This window comes from Corvus moneduloides, chromosome 21, assembly GCF_009650955.1.
Source record: "Corvus moneduloides isolate bCorMon1 chromosome 21, bCorMon1.pri, whole genome shotgun sequence".
Taxonomy (NCBI): Eukaryota; Metazoa; Chordata; class Aves; order Passeriformes; family Corvidae; genus Corvus; species Corvus moneduloides.
In genome coordinates, this window is record NC_045496.1 from 9,844,866 (window position 1) to 9,872,005 (window position 27,140).

General features: G+C 54.9%; 2 protein-coding genes and 1 non-coding gene across 8 annotated transcripts; 1 reads left to right on the plus strand and 2 right to left on the minus strand.

The window, feature by feature from the left end:
• Positions 1–1,858: 1,858 nt before the first annotated feature.
• RPL12 (ribosomal protein L12) lies at positions 1,859–4,782 on the minus strand. The gene is made up of 7 exons (XM_032131076.1): positions 4,654–4,782; positions 4,506–4,579; positions 4,054–4,152; positions 3,301–3,382; positions 2,585–2,671; positions 2,043–2,155; positions 1,859–1,954 (listed from the first exon to the last, which is right to left on the minus strand). The coding sequence occupies exons 1-7, from the start codon at positions 4,688–4,690 to the stop codon at positions 1,949–1,951; spliced, it is 498 nt and encodes a 165-aa protein (XP_031986967.1). The 5' UTR covers positions 4,691–4,782; the 3' UTR covers positions 1,859–1,948.
• LOC116454552 lies at positions 3,540–3,667 on the minus strand. The gene has a single exon (XR_004244134.1). It is a non-coding gene; the product is annotated as a small nucleolar RNA SNORA65 (small nucleolar RNA).
• A 264-nt stretch (positions 4,783–5,046) lies between the features above and the next one.
• Positions 5,047–26,404, plus strand: LRSAM1 (leucine rich repeat and sterile alpha motif containing 1). Of its 6 annotated transcripts, XM_032130505.1 has the most exons (26): positions 5,048–5,337; positions 5,530–6,750; positions 8,335–8,517; positions 8,949–9,005; positions 10,397–10,441; positions 10,852–10,929; positions 11,118–11,186; positions 11,886–11,970; positions 12,771–12,892; positions 13,976–14,066; positions 14,896–15,026; positions 15,615–15,645; positions 16,233–16,354; positions 16,443–16,582; positions 17,113–17,157; positions 17,570–17,640; positions 18,121–18,220; positions 18,918–19,005; positions 19,629–19,703; positions 21,229–21,309; positions 22,659–22,754; positions 23,284–23,382; positions 24,037–24,168; positions 24,577–24,658; positions 24,823–24,962; positions 25,453–25,674. In XM_032130505.1, the coding sequence occupies exons 3-26, from the start codon at positions 8,446–8,448 to the stop codon at positions 25,576–25,578; spliced, it is 2,178 nt and encodes a 725-aa protein (XP_031986396.1). In that variant the 5' UTR covers positions 5,048–5,337; positions 5,530–6,750; positions 8,335–8,445; the 3' UTR covers positions 25,579–25,674. The 6 variants fall into 6 exon arrangements, with proteins under 6 accessions (XP_031986397.1, XP_031986396.1, XP_031986395.1 ...); XM_032130504.1 differs by lacking the exon at positions 5,530–6,750; XM_032130506.1 differs by lacking the exons at positions 5,530–6,750; positions 24,577–24,658 and having other exon boundaries at positions 5,047–5,337; positions 25,453–26,404.
• Positions 26,405–27,140: the final 736 nt, after the last annotated feature.

A 27,140-nucleotide genomic window follows, 5' to 3' on the forward strand; every position in this document is an offset into this window, starting at 1 on the left:
GGCGGACCAATGGCGACCTGCGCTGCCGTGACGTCACACCGCGAACGCCGCCGCCGCGGCCAATGGGCGCGCGGCGCGCCGCGGCTCGGATCACGTGGGACGGGGCCGCGGGCGCGGGCGCGGGAGGCGCGGGCGGTGACGTCACGTTCGCGGGAAGCTTCGTGCCGGCGGCAGCGGGGGCGTGGCCGCGCTTAAAGGGACCGCGCCCCCCCGGGGGCCGGACGGGGACAGCGGGGACGGGGACAGGGCCGGGGACAGGGCCGGGGACCCTGGGAAAGGGACAGGGACACCCCCAGGGCCGGCGAACCCCGGGCTCGCTGCCGGCGGCACATGGCGGCCCGGCCCCGCCGCGTGGATGCGCCGCCGTTCGGGCGCTCCGGGGGCCGGGCCGTGCCGCAGGCGGGGCCGCGCAGCCCCAACGGGCCGTGCGGGGGGAGCTGCGTGCCGGCCGGACCGGGCAGGGATCAGAGTGTTCAGAGGTGGAGAAACCCACAGGGATCATGGCGTCCAAGTGCCGGCCCTGCCCAAGGCACCCAAGAATCTCTCGCTGTGCCCGGGAGCGGTGCTGGGCTTTGCCTGGGGGTGGTGATGTGGCCCCCGGAAGGGGCTGTGGAGCCCAAACTGGCCGTGCCCTGCGTGGGGACGGCAGCCAGGCCCAGCTGGGACACGACAGAGGGACCACAGAGCCGTTGTGGGGTCACCGCAAGGGACTCCCCGTGAGGGCAGTTACTGCCAGCCCTGGGGGGTTACTTCAGCACCTGTGAGGGTGTCACAGCAATTTTTTGGTTCAAATTTCAGCCCAGGGGATTCTCTGCATCTTCCTTCCCTCAAACCCTAAAGATTTGTGGGATCCTTCTCCCACAGCTGCTCCATCTGCTCATCCCCAGCCTGGATTGGTCCCAGGAGTTGGCCCCAACCCAGGTGCAGCTCCAGCACTTGGCATGGTTAAACCTCACGAGGTTCCCATGGGCCACTTCTCAAGCTTGCCCAGGTCCCTCTGGATGCCATCACATCCCTCAGCTGTGGCACTGCACCCTCAGCTTGATGGCACCTGCAAGCCTGCTGAGGTTGCATTTGATGCCTTCATTATTAAAGATATTAAATTAAACAATAAATTATCAGCAAGATAGGTGATGTTAGTGTGGGTTATTACCTTTGGAACCCTCTGCCTCCTTTTGAAAGAGCCCGATTTGGAAAAAATGAATTCTTGGCAGGGCAAACCATCCTTCCAAGCATTGCTTGGCTTCTACCAGAGCCCCTGCCCTCGGGCAGCATGGGAAAGGTTAGGGATCCTTTCCATGGAACTCCCCTTAAGCAAAAGGAATCATTTTTCCAATTGTTTCCAGCACTGCCAAGTGGAGGAAAACCCCGGGCAGAGCTGCCCAAGGCACAGCCACACCAGGGACAGGCAGATCCCTGAGCTCGTGGGATTCCCATGTCTGGGAATACCCAGGTCAGGTTTTGCTCAGTTTTGCTGGAGGAGCGAGGAGGGTCCAGCTCCCCTCCACACTGACAGGGACACAGTGGGATGTCCTGGACAGTTGGTGTCTGCCAGGGCTCATGCATTTGATAAAAATGGTTTTTTGATCATGCCTTTCCCTCCGTCACTACAGCCCCACTTCAGGCTCTGTGGCCCTCAAGCCACCAGGGCACTGACCCACATTCCATCAGGGAGCAAAGGACACAAATGGATCTTATTTTGAATAAGCAATGCTTAACTTTCTGCTCATTCCTCAGCACGTTTTTTAACAGCCACACTTCCATCCCTGCCCCAATCCATCCAGAATGGGCACAGACGCCATTTTCCTAAAGGAAAATTCACAGCATGGGACAGGGACAAATCAAGCCAGCACCAGAGTTTGCAGACAACTGGGTCTTTTATTAAAGTATTTAAAGTGCTACAAAAAACTGAAGGAGCCTTTAAGTAGCAACTTCCTTTTCTGCAGTCTTAGCTCTGTAGGAAGAAGGAGACACAGCTCATTAGTGGAGTCTGTCAGTAATTAAACGTGATACAGCAATTTCATTTAGAGCTGGGCACTTACAGCCGGGCACTCGATGGCACCACTGTTGATGTCATCGATGATGTCGTGGGGGTGTCTCCCATCAATGCTGCAGCCCACGGACTGGGCAGTGCCAAGGATCTCCTTGATGGTCCCTGCAGCAGGGAGATGCAGCTGGTCAGTGCTTTACCACGGGAAAACATCCCAGGAACTTACCTGGAGCAACCTGGGCTGATGGAAGGCGTCCCTGCCCATGGCAAGGGGTGGAACTGAATGAGCTTTAAGGTCCCTTCCAACCCAAACCAGTCTGGATTCTGACACAGAGAACTCCTCACAGCTCTCAGCTGTCCCCTTTCCCTCTGGGGTTTGCAGGCTGGAGCCTCAGGGCTCACCAGGGAACATCAAGTCACTTACCCAGATCTCACACCCTGGATTCCCCCAGGAACACACTGGAGAGCGCTCCCTGTGCCTCTCCCCTCCCCAAGTGTTGAGGCTGCCTGTTCCCAACTCAGCCGTGAGCCCTCCCTCCTGGGATCCGCAGCAGGCAGAAGGAGCATTCCCTGAATCCCACCGCCAGGACTCACCCGAGAGCTCCCGGGCCAGGGAGCGGTGCCGCATCTGCCGCGCAATGTTCACGATCTCGTCGAAGGTGACGCTGCCACTGTGCTTAACTGTGAAGGGAACAGCAGCACTGAGGCCACCTGGGCACTGCCAGCTCCTGGTTTCCTCTGGGAGCACCATTCCCAGCACTCGGACCACGTGGAGAGCTGGGAGTTTGCAGCTCCAGCAGGGCTGCTGTCAGTGCTGCAGCTCTCGGACTGCGGCACCGAATTATCCCCAACTCCTCTTTCTAAGCTGGAATTCTGCCAGCTCCCCTCTGGCTGTACCAGGCCCTGTGCTACAGCACAGCTACAGCTGCCTGTTTTACCCCAGCTTTGCCCAGAGCAGCTGGGGCTGTCCCTGGATCCCTGGCAGTGCCCAAGGCCAGGCTGGACATTGGGGCTTGCTTGGAGCAGCCTGGGACAGTGGGAGGTGTCCCTGCCCATGGCAGAGGTAGAACTGATGAGCTTTAAGGTCCCTTCCAACCCAAACCAGTCCAAGATTCCGTAATCTCCTAAAACACAGAGCTCTGCTGATGTGCCATCTGTTGGTACCCTGGCACTGCAGGAATGGGGATGCCCAAAACCAGCCTCGTGTCCCCCATTTGCCAGTTTATGCTGAATAATCCCAGGGGAAGCTACTGGTATTTCCCCTCTTTTAGCCCCAAAACATTCAGAACCAGAGCCAAGGGAACACTTACTGTTCTTCTGCTTCTTCCTGTCACGAGGTGGCTCCTTCAGAGCTTTGATAATCAGAGCAGAGGCAGAAGGAACAACCTCTATCTAAACAGAAAGAGATTAATTTCCCCCCTATTCTGCACGGAATTCTATTGCTAACAAACATAATCAAGCAGTCAATTATCTCAGCAAAGGTAATTGCCAGAGCAGTGTGGGTTTGGTTAATTCCCTCATGCTCCAGGTTTTTTTTTGTGCTGTAGGAATCTGTTCCCAGGTTTTCGGCACAGGCCTCCCCACATGCAGGAGAGGACTGCTTCCTGCCTGGGGCTTCCTCTCAGCTCACCACTGGAATGTACCAGCCACGGGCATCAGAACAGGTACGGTGGCAGGTGGCTACAGGAATTGGCAAGATTTCAATTTATTTATTTCTGTGCTGCTTTAAGTAACGGGTTTTTTTTTTTTTTGCTGGTTGGAGGTTCTGTAGAAAGAACGATTCATCTGCAACAGGATGAAAGTTGAATTTTGGTACATGAGGATCATTTCTCAGGATCCTCCAGCCTGGCAAAGCCCCAGGCTCCACACACATCCCCCCACCCACGTTTTAAGGTCTTCTCAGAAGACCCCCACACACCCCCTGTGTGGCACTCATTTTATCCACCTCGGAAGGATGAAGGGCTGAGTGGACCCTGCCGGGATCCCGGCTGGTGGCTGGAGCAGGCAGAGCTCGGGTGGGCTCCATGCCTGCAGCACCGGCCGGGCCCTGCGGCGTGCGGTACCTGCGCTTGCCTGTTCTGGATCGTCAGCTTCACCGTGATCCGCAGCCCCTTCCAGTCGCCCGTGGCCTTGGCGATGTCATCGCCCACCTTCTTGGGGGACTGAGGGACAACACGTGGAGATCACAAAGGGCTCGGGTTAAAGCCGAGAGCCCCAGCGCTGCCCCGGCTTCTTCTCCGTGTGTGCTACTGCTGAACGCCTTTACTCCAGGATGGAGCAGCACCGCCCCGGTGCTCCCCAGGGCACGCTTCCCACCACCTTCGGAACGCATTTTATCCCTCCTGCCCCCCAGGACACGCTGAATTTCCCCCGGGATTTACTCATTCCCCTCAAGCAGGACATGCTTCCCACTCCGCTCGGGACATGTTTCATCCCTCTCCTCCCAGGCCACGCTCGCCCCCGACCTCCCACCTCTCTGCCCTCGCTCCCCCAAAACCCCGTCTCCGGTACGTACCAACCCCAGGGGTCCGATCTTGGGGGCCAGCGCGGACGTGGCTCCGACTTCGCCGCCGGTGCAGCGCAGGTAAACTGCGGGGACAGCGCCGCGTCAGCCGAGCCCGCCGGGCCCCGCCCCCCTCCCGCGCCCGCTGCCCGGTACGTACCGACTTTGATCTCGTTGGGGTCGAACTTGGGGGGCATCGCGGCGGCGGATGGCGGGGGATGCAGGCGGATGGACGCCGGTGCCGAAACCCAGGCCTTCCGGGACAGCGAAAAAGACGGAGATGGCGGCGTGGGCCCAAGATATACTGCCGAGATCTCGCGAGAGGACAGGCAAGTATAAATAAGGGGCCGAGATCTCGCGAGAGGCGAAGAGCGGGCTGTGGTGGGATCTCTATCTGTCTGTCTATCTGTTTGTCTGTCTATCTATCTGTCTATCTATCTATCTCTTCTTTCGTTCTCTTCTTTCGTTCTCTTCTTTCTCTTCTTTCTCTTCTTTCTTTCCTTTCACCTATCCCTGATGCAAAATGTGGAAGGGTGGTTGGGCACTGGAGGAGTCCCCATCCCTGGAGGTGTCCAAGGAAGGCCTGGCCGTGGCGCTCAGTGGTCTGGGATGGGGACAAGGCGGGGATCAGTCACAGGCTGGACTCGGTGATCCCAGAAGAATCTTTCCCGACCCAAACAATTCTGGGATCCTGTGGCAGGCGGGGCGGTCCTCCAGCCGCATGGGGGCGCATGAACGCGGAGGGCAGAGCTCTGTGGTCGGGGCGGGACGCTCTGGCCGCGCCTCTCGCTGGTGTCGGTGGTCACGTGACGCGGCGGTGCGGCAGCGATGGCGGCGGCGAGCGGTGAGCGGGGCTGGGGAGGGAGGATTCGCTGTGGGACCCGCTGTGGGACACTGGGGCTGCCCCGGGCCGGCCCCGGCCACCGCGGCTCGGGGGTGCTCCTTGGAAAGGCTCGGGCGCAGGCGGTGCCCGGAGCTGCGCCGTGTTCGCCGCGGAGCAGGCGCTGCCCTCGCTCACTGTCGCTGCTCTCCCCAGGTGTCGGGCCGGTGCCCGAGCGCTGCGAGCCAAAATCCCGGCAGGGTCGACTCAGTCCTTCATCCTTCCGAGTTTCTGGGCCCTCGCGCACAGAACGGCGCTGTTCTGGATGAGGGAAGGGTAAAGAAGACGAGGAGCTTGGAAGCTGTGTGACCCTGGGAGGGGGACCCTGCGGGGACCCCCAGAGAGACGAAGAAGAGAATAGTGATGATGAGGGAAGGGAAGGACTGAGAGGCAGAGCTGGACTGGTGAAGACGAGCGGAGATTTGGTGTTGCCAGGGGAGGCCCCGGGCAGGCTCAGGCTGTGGCAGGGGCGGCAGCTCCAGCACAAAGGGCAAACGATGCAGGACAGCGACTTCCAGAGCTGCAGTTCAGCTGTTGTCTCCTCTGTGGCTTGTTCCAGTGCCTGCAGGGCTGCCTACTGATAACCTGTCAGAGAGCCAGAGCAGCCTGTGGGTGTCCTCTGTCCCCCAGGGCCATGCAGCCTCTCCAGGAGCCCACCCACATCCAGACCCTGGCTGCTGCTCCCTCACTGTGCTTCCGAGTGTGTTTTCCCAGACTAAATAAAACATCTCATCTTTCCACACCCCCTTCTTATCTTGTTGCAGTGCCCAGATGCATTTACAGCCCAGAATTTTTTGAAAACGGGGGCTTCTTCCAGAGCTATGTTGCTGCATTTTAATTGCATTTGTTTGTAAAATGAGGGGGTTGGGTTTGTTTTGCTGACATCCCTCCAACAGCTGCAGGCTGAGAAGCACCCAGAGGACATTCCTGTGCCCTTCCCCACCCCGAGTGTGTGACTGCTCCTCAGGCAGAGCTGGTGCCTGCAGAGAGCAGTGGGGGTGCAGGGTTTGGTGTCCATGGGTGCAGGGTTTGGTGTCCATGGGTGCTCACTGCCTGCAGGGTGGGTGCTGGCCCCGGCACTTACAAACAGTTCTTTCAGTAACTGAATAAATAAAAATTACATCATGCAATGGTCACATGCCAAGGGCCTTTCTCATTCCTGGCTGCTGAGTTTGATGTGTCTTCACTAATTTCCACTTTTGAAAGCTGTTCAATCTATTTAGCAAATGGATCCTTCATCTTCCAACCCCTGGTAGGATTCTTTTCCTGTTCACTGTCTGCCCTTCAGCCTTCATGTCTTTATCCATTTTCTTGGGTGAAAACTGATGATTTCCCACTGTCCCCACGGCCAATGAGATCTGGCTGGAATAGAGAAAGGTGAGGAGGGACAAGGGGATGCAGAAGTGCTCAGCAAAGAGGTGAACATGGCCATCAGTTGAAGGATACCTTGCTGCAAGCACCTTGTCCTTCAGCTTTCTCATCTTTAAATCTCCTTTTGTTTCTGCCTCTGACGTCTTGCCCTTGATTGCTCTCCTGCATTTCCCTGCTGTAGCTCCTGACAGACTCCTTCCCTTCTTGCTCAATCCTTTGAGTTCTGGCTCTTACCTCCCCTCCTGGGAGCTGGGTCTGAGGAGCGTTTCAATGACCTGAACTGCCTAAGAAGGCAGAAATGGGGATGGCAGGGAAAGAGGCCATGGAATGGTTGGAGATGAGTTTGTAGCCACCTCCTGCTGTGGCCCATGGCTTGTTGCAGTGAGTGGTGTGAGAGCAGGACAGTGACTCAGGATGTCTCTGCCTCCTTGTTCCTGGAGTGAAAGGAAGAGGGATGAATGAGACTTGGAGGAATTAGACTGAATTATTTTACTTTTACAGTGAGGATTTATCTCCATAAAGATTTTACGGCGTTTTTGGCAGAGCTCTCCCTGCTCAGGGAACATCCCTGGCTGGATCCTGTGGGTACCTGCTTTTCAGGAGAGTTTGAAGCCACTTTGCAGACACAGAGCTGGCAGAGAACCAGCATTTTGTGTCCAACACCTGAGCTCCTCTGAGCCCTGAGTTAACTGTGGTCTGTAGCTGTGCCAGTTACTGCTCCACTGGTGAAGTAGAGGCTCTCTTGTGCTGATTTTTAAATTGCTTAGGAAAACAGTGTTTAAAAAAGTCGCTGCAAGTGTTTAAGATGTTATTCCCTGTTCAGGGCTCACTGTTGTCCTCCTGCCCTTCTCTCATCTTCTCCCAGTCTTATCTCCAAGCCAGATCCCTGTGTCAGGTCCCTCTGGGAGCTCCTGTTCACCTGCAACCCCAGCTCAGGCTCTTTCTGCATTGCCCATTTGTGCCCCCTGCTCTTATGCAGCCACAGATAAACCCCTTTTTCTCCTTGATTTCACTGCTCCACTTGCCCCATCTCTTTTCCAGCATCCTCACTGGTACCAGCTGCTCTCCCCGTTCCTTGTCCAGTCACAGCTTTCTGCCTTCCCTCAAAACCTGCCAGCAGCTCTCTTTTTCTCCCCTGCTGGGTCAGAGCCCTGTCCCAGAGCTGCCTGGTGTCTGTACCCTTCCACCCACCTGCACTCCTGATTCCACCAGGCATCTTCCTGCACCCACTCTTTCCTCCCTCAGGTTCAACTTCTCTTCCTTTTACACTTGAACCAGCTGGAATCCTTGCTCTCAGTTCTTTATTGTTGTGCCAGAATTGACTGTGAGTTTAAATAGTTTGGGTTTTATCCCTGGTGCTTGATCTCTTGATACAGCTTTCTAATTCCTGGAGTGGACCCTGCATTTCCCTGATCCCTCAGTAACCTTTCTCTGTGCCTATTCCAGGGCTGACCCAGACAACCACAGCAGGGCTTGAGTGGCTCATGTTTGTACTTCCCTCTGCTGGAACCTGCCTGTGTGATGCAGCTAAACAAAGACAATTGCTGACACAATTATTTTCATTTAATCTTCTCCCCTGCCACTTACTAGGTCCCAGTTCTGCAGCCCAGGCTCCCCAGCAAACACAGACCCCAGGATCCCTGAGCCTTTCTCTGCACTGACCATCCGTGCCCCTGGACAGAGCCAGAGTCAGGACTGAAGATGCCTCTCTTCTCCAGGAAGAAGAAACCCAGCGATGATGCCCGGAAGCGCCTTGAGTACCAGATGTGCCTGGTAAGCACTGCCAGGGTCATTTCTGTCCTGTCTGTCCAAAGCAGCCACAGGTTTACAGTTGGCTTCTGGCAGAAATCTGCTTTTGGGTCGCTTCACCTTCTCTACTGTGGGAGCTCTGGAGCAGTGCTGGCACAGGGAATCTCCCGGGGAAGGGATGAGGAGAGGCTGAGGGAGCAGGGGGGGCTCAGCCTGGAGAAAAGGAGGCTCAGGGTGGAACTTCTGGCTCTGCACAACTCCCTGACAGGAGGGTGCAGCCTTAAAGCCCATCCAGTGCCACCCCTGCCATGGGCAGGGACACCTTCCACTGTCCCAGGCTGCTCCAAGCCCCGTCAGCTTCCAGGGATGGGGAGTCTACGACCTCTCTGGGCAAGATGCAGCAAGAGGTGCTGTATTTTTGCATGGTCTGATTCTCTGGATGTGTATCTTCCCAGGCAAAAGAAGCTGGTGCTGATGACACCCTTGACATATCCAAATGTGAGCTCTCCGAGGTATGTCCTCTACGACTCCAGTCTTCACTCACTGCTCTGATTCTCTGTCTGCTTCTTGGTGCCAACTGGCATATTTAGTCTTGTGCCTGTGAGCCTTAAAGCAGGAATTGTTGCTGGTCCACCTCTTCCTCTGTCTCCTGAGCTCTGGCTTTTAGCTGGGGGCTTCTGCTCTATTTTTTTGGTGAGAGTTTGCCTGTCCTGCCTGGTGCTTCAACACCATTTCTGTCCTGGGAATCTTTTAGTTTGACAAGCTGAGGAGGGCAGGGTGGTCTCATACCCTCCACCAGTACCCTGTTTGACCCTAGTTTGGGACCTCATGGCTTAATTTTGCTGGTCCTGAGGGAATTGGTTTGCCAAAGGCTGAGTATTTCTAGTCTTAGAACTACACAGTCTGCCACCCGTGGTTATTTTTCTGTGTAAATGAAAATCTCAATCCTGCTTCCAAGCTGCTGATTAAGGAAGGAAATCTCACTCCCAGCTTGGCTTCTTTTATGGCAGCCAACTAAATGAGAAACAATCTGTGTGCTGGTGTGTGGGCAGGCAGTGACAGAGTGCCAGGCACCCAGACACAGCTTTTCCTGCTGCCAGCCAGGCCAGCCTCAGGCAGAAACCCATTTCTATTTCACTTTCAATTTTTATTTCTTGTCTCATGCTTCTGCAATGTCGATCCTGAATACAGGATGCCCTTGCCAAGCAGGCTGTTGTGGGGAAGATTTGGGACCATCCATAAAACTCTGTCTTGCTGTTTGATTTTAGCCACTGTTGTTTCAATAAATGAAGTGAGACATCAGTTTGGTTTTAAAATTAACTGTGGACAGGAATTTGGCTGCTGCTGGGAAGGTCACAGTGCCCAGCTGTGCCTGGCAGGGGCTGAACTGGCGTCTCCTTTTTTGTGCCTGCCCCTCTCCTGGCACATCAGGGGCACTCTGTGCTGCCTGGTGCTCACCTTTCTCTCTCAGCACACTGCAGCGTGGTTGTGAGGTTGCCAAACTACAGAATGTATTTCTGTGATGACTAAACGGAACCTTTGCCTGAACTCATCTGCACAATGAATATTAAATCACACAAGGCTTGAACTCCTGCCTAAGCCTCAGCCTGTTCTGTGGCACTGTTGTGTCATGGAGAGCCACTGGAAGCTGTTTAAATGGAAGCTCCCTGGGAAATACTGGGCCAAAATCGGGGGGCAGTAATTTTAACATCACTTTTATTTTCAGTCAAGTTGTTCACACTTTACAGGTAGTAACAGTAAATTTATATATTTATAAATTCACAGTAAATTTATGTATTTATAAATTTATATATAAATTTTTATATTTATATATAAATTTACAGTACAGTGTAGAACTGCTTACAAGAGAAGTCTGACATGACTATTTTTTAATTGCTTTTAGGTTCCTTATGGGGCCTTTGCAACTTGCAAGGTCTTGCAAAAAAAGGTAATGTTGCAATCAGAAATTATTAAATAATTCTGTTATTATGCTTGAGTATTATTGTTGTGTTTGAAATGACTGTGTGTGGTTGTTTTATGTGTGATGCTACACAGAGAGCAGTTTGAGTCAGATGAATCCTGTCTGTGTTCTTTAAAGTTAACTTTTGCCAGGAAAGATGAGGTGGTTGTTCCTGTCTTAGCCTATCTAAGGGCATTTCTCATGTGAGGAACTGGGCTCTGGTTTAGATCTCATGTAAAATGTCTGACCTCTCTGACAATCCATTTCCTACTTTAATATTTTATATGATGCTGAATAAGATATTGAGCTCTTATACAGCCTCCCCAGTTCAACCTCAACAGAAGTGCTTGTTCTGGTGTCTCTTGTGTTCATGTGTCAATGAGATTTTTCCCCCCCAGGTGCTGATTATTCATACAAATAATCTGACATCTTTAGTTCCAAAGTCCTGCAGCCTCCTGAGTCTCATAACTGTGAAGGTAACTGTGATTCTTAACAGCCTATTTTGTTTGTTACTGATGCTTGCATTTCCAAAAGACCTCCAAGAATTAAGTACCCACGTCCCCTGAAAAGCTTGAGCTGCTCTTCAAAGCCCCATTGGAAGCAAAGTAATTTTCACTGTGAGGTAATTCATGACTCTTGTTGCCAACCTTGTTTGCTTTTCCAGGTTCTAGACCTGCATGACAACCAGCTGGCATCACTTCCTGCTGATATTGGTCAGCTGGCAGCTCTCCAGGTAAAAGATGTGCAGCTGCATCCCAGGTGTCTGTACAGGGCATGTTTGGGGTCAGCAGGGATGTGGGGTTACCGCTGCTTGGTTTATAATTAATCACAACGTCCATGATGCTGCCATTTTGTCAGGTCTATCACATCAACCTGACTGTTGCTGTTGAGCTGGCTGGTTGGAGAAAGAGCAGGAAAAGAGGAGGAAAGGAGCAGGAGAGTAGCAGGAAAAGCCAGGCTTGGTTATGTTCTCCAAGCTTGGTGCAGCCCAAGTGGCTCCCATGGCCAAGCAAGCAGAGTCTGTTGATTTCCCCAAACATTCAGCTTTTGCCATTGTCCCTGGTGGGGTTATGTTGAGAACCCAGAGCGGTGTCTAAGGGCACACTCAGGGTCTCTCTGCTCAGGAGGCAGCTTTAGGCTCAGCCTGTGGGAGCTGGAGTTGGGGAGTGCTGCCCTGGATACTCCAATTCCCAGTTCCTGCATCTGGATTCAGCACCAGATGGTGGTGGTGAGCAGGGTTTCTCACTGCCCCTGGTAGCCTGGCATACCCTTCATCCAGGGCTAGTGGAAAATACATTTTTTTAACCCAGAAAGTATTGCCTAAACCAATTTCAAGTTGTCCTTCTGGGCCTGAAAGTCCCAGCAGCACAGATGTGTAGAAGACATGAGACTTGGATGAATATCTTGAATATCTTTTCTGTTAATACCTTAGGTCCTAAACCTTGAAAGGAATCTTTTAAAAAGCCTTCCACAATCTATAGGAGACCTCACCCAGCTCCAGGTCCTCAATGTGAAAGGTATGGAATGGGATTGCTCTGAGCAAAGAACATTTATTATCTGGGTTGTGTTGAGCCGCATTAGCAGTTATTCCTTTCAACCAAGGCAAGCACCACATGGTTTACACTCTGAGGAAGAACACAAGGAAGGTTTGAATTCAAATAGTTGGTAAGGCAGGAGAAATCATCTAAGCAGAAAATGTGTCAGCCTCAAGCCCTCCAGTAAAGTAAGCAGAGCACTCAGCCAGATAAACCAAATCCCAGCTGGGTCCCCAACACCCAGAGCTGGGTCCTGTGAGCCTGTGCATCCCCACCAGGTTGACACAGCCCAAGCACAAAGGTCACACCTCTTTTCCAGACTCTTGGGCGTTTTCCAGCTATGCAGTGCCATAAATCTGTGAGAAAAAGGAGATTTAGTTACGTGGAGCTGTTGGTGAAACGGGGAAGGGAATGGAGGGTGAGGAACTTGGAAGGGCAGCTGAGCTCTGAGCCCTGGGTGTGCAGTCCCACTCAGTCCCCTTCCTCCCATCCCTGGGACTTTATACCAGAGGGGAGAAGACTCCATGGTACAAATACTCACCTCATAGAGGGCACATATCCAGGCTGCAGCAGTGACCTCAGCTGTGAAGGAGATTTGCATCCCAAATTGCCCTTTGCAATGGGCAGTGACATCCTCTGAGTCTTTGTGTGACCTGGGACAGCCCCGTCCCTGTGGAAATGAGCCGTACATGTGGTTGTGGATTGGTGTTGGAGCAGATGAGCTTGCTGGCTCCTGTCTTGGCAAGGTTCCATGGTTTTAACTGGCTTTTCTGTCTCTGTAGGGAACAAGCTGAGGGAGCTGCCCGGGAGCGTGAGCGGCCTGCGGAGCCTGCGGGCTCTGGATGTCAGTGGGAACGTGCTGCAGGAGCTGCCGCGGGTGCTGGCCCACGTCCGCACCCTGCAGGTACCCAGCCCTGGCTCCATCCCTTCCCAGCCTGCTTCCCTCAGCTGGGCATAAACCCAGCCCAGGAGGGGAATGTTTAGGGTCTGGGCAGGATGCATTGCAGGGAATTGTAACAGGGCTGTTCACACTGTCCAAAATAACTTTTGTGTACCTGCTCTGGTCTTTTCTGATAATTTTTACCATTTAATCTGATCACTTTGCCAATTAATTCTGATAATTTTGTCATTTAATCATGACAAAAGCGATCCCCAGGGAGTGAACCCCTGGATTTTACCTGCCAGGGCTGTCTCTGAGAGCACAAACTGTGCCTCTGTCACTCTGGCAGATCTCCAGCTCGTTGTCAGCTTCCATGGGTTTATGGCTCCTTGAAGTGCACATTCAGGATGGGAAAAGCATCAAGATTTTTATGGGTATGTTGCCTTCTGGCTGCCAAACCTGTCAGTACTAAATGGTGCAAGTGTGAGGCAACAGGGCTGCCTCAAACACCAGCAGGAAGGTGTGAACAAATGCTCTCTCCTGTCTCACACACAACATCGGGCTTCACTTCTCTTGTGGACAGCCCAAGCTGAGGGATCTGTGCAGCTTTGCCCCCTGTGCTTGATAAAGTGGTTCTTTTCCAGGCCTTCCTGCTATGTCCTTCCCTACAAAAGGCAACATTAGGTCCTTTTGGTGGCCACAGGAGGACAAAAACACTGGCTCTTCCCTTCATTCTTTATGGGACTCCTCTCCATGCCCTTGTATCATCCCCCCTTCCACGCTGAAGGGCTCCAGCTCCCTGACATGGAGTAGGGAATGTCTGTAGCTGAGAAGTGCTGGGACCTCTGGTACCTAAACGTGAAGTGCCAATGTCTGCATGAGGGGAATGTGCCAGTGAGTGGCCAGCTCAGAAGCTCCCAAATAAGGGACAGTGGAGTCACCTGTGAAAGGTGCCAGACACCCAGCAGGGATTCCATACAGCCTCGTATTTATGTCAGCATTTAGGGTAACATTAAGTAAAATTTTGGAGAGCTGCAAGGAGAACTACAGCTGGGCTCTGTCTGGGCCATCAGAATAACCTGGAGCTCTGTGTGTTCTCTTTTGCAGACGCTGACCCTGGATGCCTCTTCCATGACCTACCCATCCCCTGAGATCTGCAGTGCGGGTACAGAGGCCATCCAGCAGTTCCTCTGCAAGGGTGAGCCAGGAGCATCTGTGGTGTGCTCAGGGATGGCACTTCTGAAGGACAGGCATTGTGTGGGCTCTGCTTGGCATGGCTGCTGATGCCCTGCACTCCTGGTTACCTGTCTTTGTTGGCAAACAGCACAACACGAGTCCTTCCCTGAGCCCTGCCACAATAAAATCTAGAATGGTTTGTTAAAAATCAGAGTGGCTGGGTCAGGCTGTCTCAGTGACCGTAGGAAGTCAGTGCATCTCCTGTGGTTATTTGGATTTTCTCCTGGGGGAGGTGTAGGCATTGTCCAGATGTCACTGCCTTGGGACAAGGAGAGAGACTCAGGAGTCACTTGAGGTCCTTTCTGCCCTCATTTTCTCTGAGGAAGGACCTGGGCCCTGCAGGGTGTTATGAGAATGGTGAAACCAGATGGAAAACTCAAATGACAAAGGAAATTTACTGGGAGTTTGTAGACACTGTGTTTAGTACAGACAGGGAGCTTTGGTGGAGGTTTGATGCAGGGGAAGTGCCTTGCAAGGCATGGTCAGAACTTATTTTGGTCTGGGCAGTAACATCTGCAGGCCTGCAGAAGTCACCAAGCCTGCACCCATGTGCAGGGTGTGTTTCTGTCTCAGCAGGTCCTTGTCCTGGTGGGGATGGAGTGGCACCACCTCCTCCCAGAGCTCCTTGTCCACCCTGCCTGAGCTGGAGTAGCCCTGCCGGGCACTCCTTGGTGTGTGAGCAGAGGGAGCACAGCTGGGAGCAGTCCCCACACACCAGCCAGCCCTCAGCCATGCTGCCAAGGAGGTCTTTGATCCCCAAATATTCTTATTTTGTGTCTGGTGCCTTCCAGAGTGTGGAATTGCATACTACCCTCCCTCACAGTACCTGCTCCCCACGCTGGAGAGCGATGGAGGAGGAACTTCAGTGGATGGGGTGGACAGGACAGTGGAGAAGTACCTGGAGGAGGAGAGCAAGTGGCAGGTGAGGCTCCTCTGCACAAGAGGATTTGGGATTTGTCTCTGTGCTCCATCACAGCACTTGGCACATGATCCCCCATCACCTTCCCCTCCATGAGATGTGTCTTTTGGGATCAAGGGAGCAGCCAGGCACAGTGTGTGCATGGGTGGCTCATCTCCTTCCTGAGCTGGGGCTGGTGTCGCCACGCTGACTCCTCCTGGAAGACACAACCCAAGGAACTGTCTCCATCCTGAAAGCAATGATGGAGCCAAGGGACGGGGGTGAGGGTGGGACATGGAGTGTGCAGTGTGTGATGTGTATTTCTGGGGGACAGCAAGCTGCAGAAGAACCTTGTGCTTCCCAGCCAAGTGCTAGACATGGGAAAGGGGAGGCTGGGCCAATAACTGCGTTAATTGTGCTAATTCCTGTGCTCTTTGGCAAGTGCAGAGTCAATGCCTGTGCCCCTGGAGAAGCCTGAGTGACTGGACTTTGGGCCTGTGTTCCTGTGCCTTTGGTTGATGTCTTCACTCAGGGGAAGATGTAATGAGGGCTAATAGCATCTACAAAAAAAAGTCCTTCTGGGGGTAAATGTCTGCTTTGCTTATTTTTCAGAACAAATTCTTGGATTATGAGAAGAGGAAGGTAAGGATCAGCTCCTGCAAATGCTTTGTCTGCAGCATGGGTTTGCTTCTGGTTTTTGTTTTCCATCTTTTTACTTGGTTTTTCATTCCCTTCACCTGGCTGCACTTTCAGTTTGTTCATTTTGTTTCCCTGGTCTCTGTCTCTTCCCCTGTGCAAGACTCACTTTGAGATAACCAGCAGCTCCTGCCATGCAGTTCCCACTGCCTTTGGCTCGAGCTGCTCAGAGCTGGCTGCTTCCTTCAGACAAGGGAGTCCTGTGCCACGTGGAACTGAACCCAACCTGCATTTTGGGCTTCCCTCCACGTGTTTATATTGGCTGCTTTGGTATCAGTTGATGTCCAGGGACCTCAGCTTCACGACATGAAAGAGTTTGGAGACTGTGAAGAGAGCAGCAGCTTCTGCTTCCCAGTTTTTGGGTTCCTAAGGAGAGAATGATTCCATCCCCTAGACAAGCCTCCTGTTTGCCATTTGGCTTCCCTTCCTCTCTGCAAGGAGGCTGCTGTGCCTTGCTTTACCTTTTTCCCCGAATATGTTCTTGCTTGGGAAGGAGATTCCTGTCATTCATCTTTCTCCTTATTCTTCTCAGGAAAAAAAAAAAGCAGGAGAAGCTGGAATTTGAGCGGCGCCTGAATGTGGGGCAGCGAGAACAGGCCCTGCTCGTGCAGCAGCTCAACAGCCACAAGGATGAGATCCTGCAGACAGTGAGAGAGGTGGGTGTGCTGGGCAGGGCCCCTCCAGGGCATCCCCTGCCTTCCCCAAACCCAGCAGCTTCTCCTGGTTTCCCTGTGCTCTGGGCAGGAGCAGCAGAGGCTGGAGCAGGGTCTGTCGAAGCACCAGCGCTATTTGGAGGAGGAGAGGCTGAAGCTGCTGCAGCAGCTGAAGGACACAGAGCAGGGCATTGCCAGCCGGATCCAGAAGCTGCTGGAGGACAACCAGAGGTGGGGTCCCAGGGGGTCTTTCTCAGATTTTTTTTTTTGTCATGTTGTTTTGAGTGGTTCATTTCATCCCTGAATGTTTTGGACCTGGTCAGGATCAATGTCTGGAGGAGCTGCCTTAGCTCCTGGACTGCCAAAGACCCATTTAAAGCACATGGAATTTGCATCTTCAAAAAGCTGTTTCACGCATGTGTAATGTTGGGATTTTGCAGTGCTGTGGAACAAATTCTAATTCCTCATGGAAGGTGCAAATCTGAAGTGTTGAGGTGCCCCTGCCTGTGTCTGGTGGGCTGGTGCTGATGGGAGGTGCCCAGCCTGCTGAGAGCTGCTCTGCTGTGCATGACAGCAAAGTTGTTTTCTCTCAGGCACATGGGGGGATTGTTGGGGTTGTCCTGTGCAGGGCCAGGAGTTGGATGATCCTTGTGGGTCCCTTCCAAGTCAGGATATTCTGTGATTCTATGATTCTGCTCTCTGGGCGACCAGGATGTCCTGCTCAGCTTGTTGAAAGCCTCTTGTTTTATGTTTTTTTTTAGGCAAAAACAAAGTTCAGACATTTTGAAGTCCTTGGAGAATGAGAGGTGAGTCTCCTTGAAACAAGATTGTCTGGAAAAGGAGCAAGAAGCTGGGAAGAGGGATGGGAGCTTCCTTTCAGAGTCACCAGTCTGAATCCACCCTAAGTCAGGAGAGGTTCATCTCATACCTGCAGCTGGCTCTGGTCACTGTTGGAGGCAAAACACTGGACTAGGTGTGCCTGGTCCTACCTAGTCTGGCACACCCAGCCATTGTCCCCCTGGTTTTGAGCAAAAATTATGTTGTCTCCCATAAAACTTAGAGGTTGCTCACCAAAAAATCACTGAGGCTTTGGTGTCTCTGATAAGCCCAGCTTTCCTGAGCAGAGTGAACCTGCCCAGCCTTGAGACTCTGAGCTCGGTGGGTGGAGGAGAAGGCCTTGTTTGAAGGAGTGGCTGAATTGTTGTTGTGTGTTGGCAGAATCAGGATGGAACAGCTGATGGCAATAACCCAGGAGGAGATGGAGCAGCTGCGCAGGCGGGAAGTGGCCTGTAAGTCCAGACAGGTCTTCCCCCAGAGGGTGCTGGGCACTGCCCAGGCTCCCCAGGGAATGGGCACGGCCTCGAGGCTGCCAGAGCTCCAGGAGCATTTGGACAGCGCTGCCAGGGATGCCCAGGGTGGGGCTGTTGGGGGGTCTGTGCAGGGCCAGGGGTTGGACTCGGTGGGTCCCTTCCTTCTTCCCAGGATATTCCGTGGTTCTGTGATCTCAGGGTTGGTAGGCAGTGACTGGGTTCCTCTGAGCACTGAAGAGGAGCAGGCACAGGCAGAGTGGAGTTTCCTCAGCTCTTTTCCCAGTGAAAAGCCACAGTTCTCAGGTGGATGGGTTGCTCTGGAATCAGTGAAATGGGAAGAGCAATGGGAGAGGAGTCACTGTTGGTTGCAGTGACTGCAGCAGCAGTGGTGGGTGAGTCCTGCTCTGCACACCCAAGCCAGGCAGGGACTGACAGCCCCTCTGTCCCCTCTGTCCCCAGCTGCCATGCAGCAGATGCTGGCTGAGACCTACAAGAACAAGCTCCTCCAAATGACCTCTGAGTCTCGTCGGCAGGACCTCGTCAGCCAGGCCTGCTCCAGGTGCAGGGGGGTGTCTGGGGCTGCTGGTGCTGGTGTTAAATCCCTTTCTTTCAGCACTGTAATTCCCCTAAGTGCACCAGGAACTCCTGCAGCTGCTGGAATGCAGCAGGACAGTTGTAACAGCACAGGACAGTGCAAATTAAACTGTCAGACTCCCTTGAATGAGCTCCCTTCTAATGACCACAATATGCACGTTAATCACACTTGGGGGGAGCTGTCACTTTTGTGCACTGTTTATTTTGCCTTATACATTCTGCTAAATATGGGATTAGACCAGCTGTCTTCCTGTTTTTTGAGGCACTCCAGTGCCAAACTGTGGCCCAGAGCTCCTTCCCTCCCCTCCCAGGCTGCCTCAAGGAGGCTGTGTGTGCACAAGTAGTACCTGTGTGTTGCTGCACATACTGAGAGCATCCTGGCTCACTGTTTACAACAAGGTGAGAAATTTTAATCTGGCAACATCTGGCACTGACCAAAAACAGCCTTGTGAGCCTGCTGAACAGGGGCCTGTGGTGCAGGTTTGGTTTGGGTGCAAGGAAGGTGTTAAATCCATGGCCTTCAGCTGTGTGGTGCCACGGCTCTTCCCCCTGGTCAGACAGAAATTTCTCGCCCTGCATTCCCCATTGCCTGCTTTTGCTCTGGTTTGCCTCAAGAGTCCCAGACCTGGCAGTAACTCCATGGCAAATCCATCTCCTTGCAGCCTAGCTGAGATGGATCAGAAGTTCCAGCAAATCCAGGCTTGGCAGCAGCTGGATCAGAACAAAGCTGTCAGTCAGATCTTGCAGCAGGTAGGCAAGGGAGCAAACTGCTCATGGGGGATTGAGGGAAAGCAGGATCCAGAGTGGGTCACAGGAGCAGCAGGGACTGAGCTGGGCTGCATGCAGGAGTTATTTTATTGAACACTACATGCTAAACTTTGAGAATATCTGCTATTCTGGCAAACTAACTTGGGTGGCTGAAAGAAAATGACTTTTTATCTAGACAGCAAGTTTTCAGAGAAGACAGAAGCACAGACCATGGGAAGCAAAACTGACACGATGATTAAGAGGGGACTTTGAGACAGAATTCCTGTCTTTTGGCAGATTTTCTGGGGGACTTGGGACAAGCATTTTCAAAGTTTGTTCTCAGAAGTGCTGGGCAGCTGTGCCCTGTTGCACAGCCTGGCTGCTCAGTGCTACTGAAGAGGAAAGGTAGGGTCACACAGAGCATTCCAGATGAATGTTTGAAGAACATTAATATTTCTCTGTGTGTCTCCAAGGTGGATTTTACCTGCTGGGCTTTCAGCTGTAGTTTCAGGACACTTGCTCAGAGCAAACACCAGTCAGGGACTTGTACCTGAGTCCCTGCAAGGCAGCAGCTTCTTAGCCCATCACCAACCACCTCACTAAGCAGGATTTTGCCTGTCCCTTAGATTGAGATGCAGAAAGTTGCCTTTGAAGCTCTCCAGGTGAAGAAGGATCTTATGCACAGGCAGATCAGGAACCAGGTGAGTCAGCAACAGAGGAAAGAGCAACCAGCTGCTCAGCTCATCCTGCTGTTCAAGGAGACCCTGGGAGGAAGAACAAAGTGCTGTGAGCACAGAGCAGGTTCTGAGGCCATGGAGAGCTCTGGTGCTGCTGAGAGCTCTGGAACGGAGTTGGGCAGTGTTGGTTACACCCCAGTCTCCCAGCACCAAGGGAGGGAGTGTCAAAGCAGGTTTTAGATTCCTGGGGGTGGTGGCATCACCGTTGCTCCAGTCACCTCAGCACTGGTGGGTAAAGCACTGGAGGACAGACCTGTGCTGGCTCTGGGGGTGATCTGCAGTTACACCTCTGATTTCCTTCAGGCCAGGAACTTGGCAGGGCTGCTGCTTCCACATGAGCCCACTGCATCTCCATCCAGCACATCAGAGCTGCACCTTGAGCCATAAGTTCACCTTTTCTTTCCCATCCTCAGCCTGCCTTTCTGAGCTCCATTCTGCAGAAGGTGCAGTGATGTAGTCGGGGGAAGAGCAAGAGCTGGTGGAGAGAGTAGTGGTGGATGATGCAGGAAGGTGGGAATGTAGAGGTGGATGATGCAGGAAGATGGAAAAGTGGCAGTGGATGATGCAGGAAGGTGGGAAGGTGGCAGTGCTGGATGCAGGAAGGTGGGAAGGTGGCAGTGCTGGATGCAGGAAGGTGGGGTGCTGGTTTCTGACACAGTGCTCCAGAATCTTCCCTCTCCTGATCTGACACAGCAGAAAAGTCTCAGGTCAGGATTTGGTGGATAAACTTGAGGGCTTGGATATTCTGAGTGCCCCAGTGACCAGTCTCTGCTGGCAGCCTGTGAACTGTCTGACAGCTCTCCATCATTGCCTGGGTTCACCCATAAGGGCCCTGCATTTTGCTCCCACTTGCTCTGTGAACGAAGGGAGTTTGTTCCTTGATGCCAACACTGGACCTTTCACCCTTGGGACCCCTCCTACTCTGTGCTGCACAGGCAGGGCAGGGGCAGAGCTCCGGGGTCAGCGGGAGCAGTGTGGCCTGGGGACAGTTGGTGGCCTGGCAGAGGAGTGAGCTGGGCTCTCATCTTGGCTTGGCTGTGGGACCTTGGGCAACTCACTTCACCTCTCTGTGTCTCAGTTGCCCCACCTGCAAGAGCAGGTGTTGTTCTGGGACTGCTGGAGCACCTGGAAACCAGGGCACTGTCCCAGGAATCTGGGGTTTGAGCCATGGTGCTGGGAGGGCCTTGACACTGCTTTCCAGAGTGGCTGCAAAAGGTTTGGGTGCACAAACTGATTGCAGTGAGGTTCTGGACTTGAACAGAAGGTGTTCAGAGTAGAGAGACAGTTGGAGAGCTGGGGACAGAGCTCCTCAGGCAAAGGAAGAGGGACCCTGAGCACAAACATCACCAAAGAGCACAAACAGCTCCTCCAAACCTCTGGGTGCTCTGCAGTGCTGCCCTTGCCAGGGCAACAGTCAGACCTCATTTTAAAAGAGCATAAATCAAAGTCATTTTAAATGTCAGTAAAAAATGTTTCATCTTCTGTTTAGATTAAATTAATAGAAACAGAGTTATTGCAGCTGACACAGCTGGAGGTAAAGAGGCAAGAACTGGACACAGAGACGCTGCAGGTACGTGGGGCTCTGGGCCTGCCCCCCACCCTCTCTGCTCTGAGATTGCTTCCTTTGCTCCTGGCAGTTTCCAGATGGTTTTATGCTTAGTCAGAAGGTCCTTCTGCACAGGACACACCAACCCTCTGTGTCCTGGGAAAGTGGGACATCGCTGCTGGTCCTAAACATCCCCAGGCATTCTCAGAGGAGAGACAGAGGAGCCCTGATAGGGATGGGCAGTTCCAGGTGTGCTGGGTGGGGAAGGATTTTGCAACCCAGTTGTTGGCTGTCCCAAAACCACCTGCCTGCTGTGCCCTGCATGTCCTCTTACATTGTGTTGTGTTTTGGTTTTGACTTCATCAGCAGTCATGCATTGAGGAATACCAGGTTTAGCTTAAGCAGCTTCGCTTTAGATTTTATTTTGTGATGCTTTTGCACCAGTTGTTTTCTTCTGTGTGCCATGTTCCAGGTCAGGTCAGCTGTTCAGTCAGCCCAAAATCAGTGACAAACCCCCATAGCAGTGCTAAGTGCTGACTTGAGGCAGCAGTGCCTCCCAGCCCTGTCCTGGATCCTTCAGGTGTAAGGTTTGGGTTGTGCTACCTGAACTCACACAGCTCCTCTGTGTCACTCTGTGGTGTTGGAGGGCAGAGGGACTGCCCAGAGTTCATGGAGGGCAGACCAGATGTGACCCTGGTGAGCACAGGAGCTACAGGGCAGTGCAGGAAACAGGGCTCTGCCCAGGCACCCACCTGCAGCTTCAGCACCAGGAGCCAAGGAACGAGGAATGAACACCTGAATGTCTCTGGATGCCCCTGGTGCCCTGCAGCTCAAAGGGTCCCTGCTGGGGCTGGAGCAGCTTCCCCCTGTCATCAGTTGTCCCTGTCCCCTCCGTGGAGGTCCTGATGCTTCCTGCCTCTGTTCCTGTTAATCAGGGGCCTTGTCCCTGTGCAGGGTCCAGGTGCTGATCCCAGGCTGGATGGGGCTTGGAGCACCCTGGGATAGTGGGAGGTGTCCCTGCCCATGCCATGGAGTAGAACAAGATGAGCTTTAAGCTCCCTTCCAACCCAAACCAGTCTTAAGATTCCATGATTCTAAGGAGAGAGACCATGAATACTTTTGGCTGAACTTCTGATGGAGTGAGGAGGAGCTGCTGCAGTCAGGGTGGGCTGGGGCTGCTCAGAGTGGCACTGCAGGGCTGAAAGGAGTGGGTTCAGCTTGGCTCTGCCCTCCCAGCTGCTAGGAGAGGATCCGAGCTGTGGGGCACAGGGATTCCACAGCCACAGGGACTGGTTTGGGTCTGGCAGGGGCTCTGCTGGGAAGGGGACAGGGTGGCAGCAGTGTGGGGATGTGCCAGAGCTCTCCTGTTGCAGGAGGCCGTCATGGAGCAGCGCCGGGCGCTCAGCTGCCTCCTGCAGCAGCTGCTCAAGGAGAAGAAGCAAAGGGAGGAAGAACTGCAACAAATCCTGGTAATGAAGTCCCTCATGGAGTGCTGCCTGTGGATGAGGAAGCATTTGGCTTGGCTGCAGGGAAGAGTCCACAGCTCAGTGTGGGAGTGAAGGGGAGCAGAGCAGGGCTGTGTCCAGATCCAGAGGCAAATTTAACCCTGGAAAGTTCTGATGTCAACCTGGGGGCACAGCAGCACTCTCTGGTGCAGCACGAGGCACCATCATCACCATCAGCGACCCTGCTGGAAAGGGAGTGGTCAGCAGGATGAGCACAAGGGATGGGAGTTGTGGTCTTGCAATCCTGAAGGTCTCCAGACTCTCCTGAGCCTCAGGAATCCAGGCCACTGGGTCTGGGGCAAAGGGGCAGGGGGATGCACAGCCATGCACTGGGTGGGAGGGGGGTCAAAGTGGGGCCAGCCTGCAGAAGCCAGAAATGCCTGTTTTACCCCCAGTACACTGCTCTGGCTGGGGGTTTCCTCCTGCACATCCATCCCTGAACCCCCCTGGCCACGTTACCTCGGGCTGCTGAGTGAAGGAGTTTGTTTTTCAGCTGGAAATGGAGGCAAAGAGTGAAACCAAACAGGAGAACTACTGGCTGATCCAGTACCAGCGTCTGCTGAACCAGAAGCCCCTCTCCCTGAAACTCCAGGTGCTTCTGCTGTTCCTGTTCCCACTGTGGCTCTGCTCTGCTGTGGGGGGAGCAAGGACAGCCCCCTGAGCTAAGGCTGGGAGCAGGGCACAGACCCATCACACAGATCCAATCCCAATGGATTGCCAAAGGGGTTGTTTCATATGTGAGGGGAGCTCCCCAGGGGTTGCAGCTCCTCCCGAGGGGCAGCTCCAATCTCTGCTCCTGGGCCAGGGACAGCACCCAGGGAGCGGCTGGAGCTGGGCCAGGGCAGGCTCAGGCTGAGAGCAGGGAAAGGTTCTTCCCCCAGAGGGTGCTGGGCACTGCCCAGGCTCCCCAGGGAATGGGCACGGCCCCGAGGCTGCCAGAGCTCCAGGAGCGTTTGGACAGCGCTGCCAGGGATGCCCAGGGTGGGGCTGTTGGGGGGTCTGTGCAGGGCCAGGGGTTGGACTGGATGGTCCTGGTGGGCCCTTCCAGCTCAGGATATTCCATGATTCCCAGACCTCAACATTTTGAGCCGTGCTCATAAAACACATGGGGCCAGAGCTGCTCCAGCTGTTGGGCTTCCAGGCTTTGGTGTGTGTGGGATGCAGAGCACCTGGAGCAGGGCAGGGCAGGGATGAGCACACCCTGGCCTCAGGGGCACAGTCTGGGAGCTCATTCCGTGTTTCACAGGAGAAAGGTTTGGAGCAGCAGCTGGTGAACCTCCTGCTCGAGCTCTCTGCTGACCAGTACGTGCCAATCTTCGCTCACCACCGAATATCCTTGGAAATGCTCGGCACCATGAGTGCCAGTGACCTGGAAAAGGTACGAGACAGCAGAGCCACAGTGTGGGACAACACCAGCAGGGATTGTCCCTGTCCCTGCCCCGAGCCCAGCTGTGCCTGGCGGGTCTGGCAGGACAAAGGACTGGCTGGTGCTCTGCTGTGTCACCTCCCCACAGGGATGGACAGGTGCCTGTGCTGCTCTGCCTGTCCCCGTGGGCAGTGGCTCTCCCAGAGACTTGCAGGGTGAGCTGCAGCCTGGCTCCATCTTCCAACATCCTCCAGCTGCTCTTTGTGTAGAAATGGCACCGGGGAATTCCTGGTGTCTGGCAGAGGGGCTTTCCTTGGCATGGCCACATCTTGCCAGCAATGCCCAGGAGTCTTCAGTGTCCCCCTGGGGACATCAGCCCCCTGTCTCCTCTGGGGCCAACAGCCTCCTCTTGCCCCACAGCTCGGTGTGACAGAGGCTGGTCTGCAGCATGCCATCCTCAGGCGGGCTCAGGAGATCCTGGCTGTGGCCGCGACCATCCCAGGTACCCCCAGTTAATTTCTGCCACATTTTACACTCACAGCAGGCGCCTGAGCCTGCGGCAGGGAGCCCTGGGGGTCAGATACACTCTGTGGGTACAGTGTGAGGAGGGCAGGCAGGGTTGGGCCGGGCCATGGGCAGCGGGCTCAGACCCGGCTGTGGTTGCAGAGCTGCGGAGGGAGGAGGACACCGCGGTCCCTGCGGCCCCAGAGCCCAGCGCTCCCCCGGAGGAGCCCGCGGGCCCCACGGCCCCTCCGCTGCCGTGGGACGAGAAGAAGTCGGAGTGCGTTGTGTGCATGGAGCAGGAGGTGAGACCCGGCTGGGGCTGGGGCTGGAGCAGGCGGCGGAGGGAGGGCGGGACCCAGCACACCCCCGGGTCTGTGCCCCCAGCCTGGCCCTGGCAGTGCTGGGTGCTCATCCCGGAGCTCCCGGCACCGCCGGACTCGGCCATCACGGCAGGGAGCGAGGGAGGGAAGGAAGGGCAGGAAAGGGACAGACAGGGCTCGCTGCGGGCTTGGGCAGGACCGCGCTGCGCTCCACCCACCGGCCATGGGAAGCGCTCCGGGGGCTGCTCAGTTCAGCCCCGCCGTGTCCTTCCCTGTGTCCCATCGCGCTCCTGCTCGGCACAGCCCAGGCCCTGCACACCCAGTGGGGACGGAGATCGGGGATCGGGGTGCGGGGCTCTGGCCCCCACACTGAGATCCCCCCCGCCCCGGCTGATCCCCAGCTCCCCTCGTGCTGGGACCAGCGTTCGGGGCCAGCAGCACTCTCCGTGTCCCCTCTCTGTCTCTTCCCCAGCCCCAGACGATTTTCCTGCCCTGTGGCCACGTCTGCTGCTGCCAGGGCTGCTGCGAGCGGCTGCACTCGTGTCCCCTGTGCCGCCGGGACATCGCGCAGCGCATCCGCATCTTCCAGAGCGCATAGGCCGGCCCGGAGGCACCGCCCGCGCTCCCGGGCTGTTCCCCGCTGCTGCTCACGCCCCTGTTGAGAGCCCCTCACCAGCCCGACCAGCACTGCCCTCCCCCTGCCCGGCCCCACGGGAGCCTCGCATCCTCCCAGCTCCCAGCTGGGGCTCATTTAATGAATCCCCTCCTCCTGCCTGTCCGCCCAGCATCCCCGTGCCTGGGAGCACTGGGTGACAAACTGGGAGCACCTGTGGCTCCCCCTCTCTTGCAGAGCTGTTTGCCTTCAGAAAGGGCCCTGGCTCAACAGGGACACGGGGAGTGCTTCCAGCAGTGGGGGAATTGCCCGTGGGAGTGCTCGACCAGGATGTGCTGTTCTTCGTGTGCTGACAGTGCCTTGCACCTCTGTTATGCCAAAGGTCTGGGGCTTCTGCTCTGGACACCCACAGGAGCGTGTCTGGGGCTGCAGCCTCAGGCAGGGCAGTGCCAGGAGCTCCCCAGCCCCTAATTCCTGCTCCTGTGGGAGGGGAGAGTCTGCAACACCCCCAGGACTGGAGGGACCTGCCCTGGCCAGCGGAGCCCAGTGGGGTCCCTTGTCCAAAAATCAGGTAGGGAGCAGAAAGTGTTGCTGGCACTGGACAGCACTGACACAGGGCTGGGGCTGTGCCCAGCTCAGATCCACGGTGCCTCCATGCATTGGGGTGTGGGGACTTCTCTGTTGTCATTAATTAGTAACAATTCCTGTCTGTCCCTCGGCTCTTGACCTTGAAATATAAAAATGCTGCTGTGACCCTGGTCCCACCACAGCCTTCCCCAGAAGCAGCCATTAAACTGCAGCTGGTTTCTGCTGGGAGTGTTTGCTGCCTCTTTCCTTCTGCGGGGGGGTGGCTGAAAGCTGGGGGTTGTGGAACAGTGACGGGGCCACCACGTGCCTGGCTGTCCCAGTGTCACCTCCTCCTTCTCATCTGCTCGTCAAACAGAGAAGAATTTGAGGCTCTGGGCCTTCTCCCAGGGTGTTGCTCACTGTGGAGCTGCCCCGGGGATGTCCAGGCAGACAGGAGACCTTGGACCCTGCGCTTGGGTTGCTTCACATGAGGTGCCCTGTGCAGAGCATCGCTGTGGGACACGTGTGTGGCCTCATGGAGGTGGCCTGTGCCCAGCACCCCATGCCACCAGTGTCCTGGGGACGTGCCACAGCACCAGGGCCGGTGCCTCGGGAACATCCTGGGGCTGTTTGCAGCCTCTGTTTTCACGTTTTGCTGCTGCTGCACATCAGAGCAGGCAGGTCCTGTCTGGGGAAGGGCAAGGGGCTGCACCAGGAGCAGCCAGTGCTTGGGATGGAGGAGGGGAGCCCTGGCGGAGGTGCCTAAATGAGGCCAGGAAAGGTCGTGGAAAGGGTCACGCACCCTCAATCCTCCCCGTTCCCCCTCGGCATTCCCTGGGATCGGGGAGGAGGAGGGAGTCACAAGCCCTGGCCGGGGAGATGAGGCACGGCGAGGAGCAGGGAGAGTGGATCCAGCCCCCAAAGAGCCCCCCTGCGCCCCCCCCTCCCCGGGGCAGTCAGGGACCACACGGGCACCACAG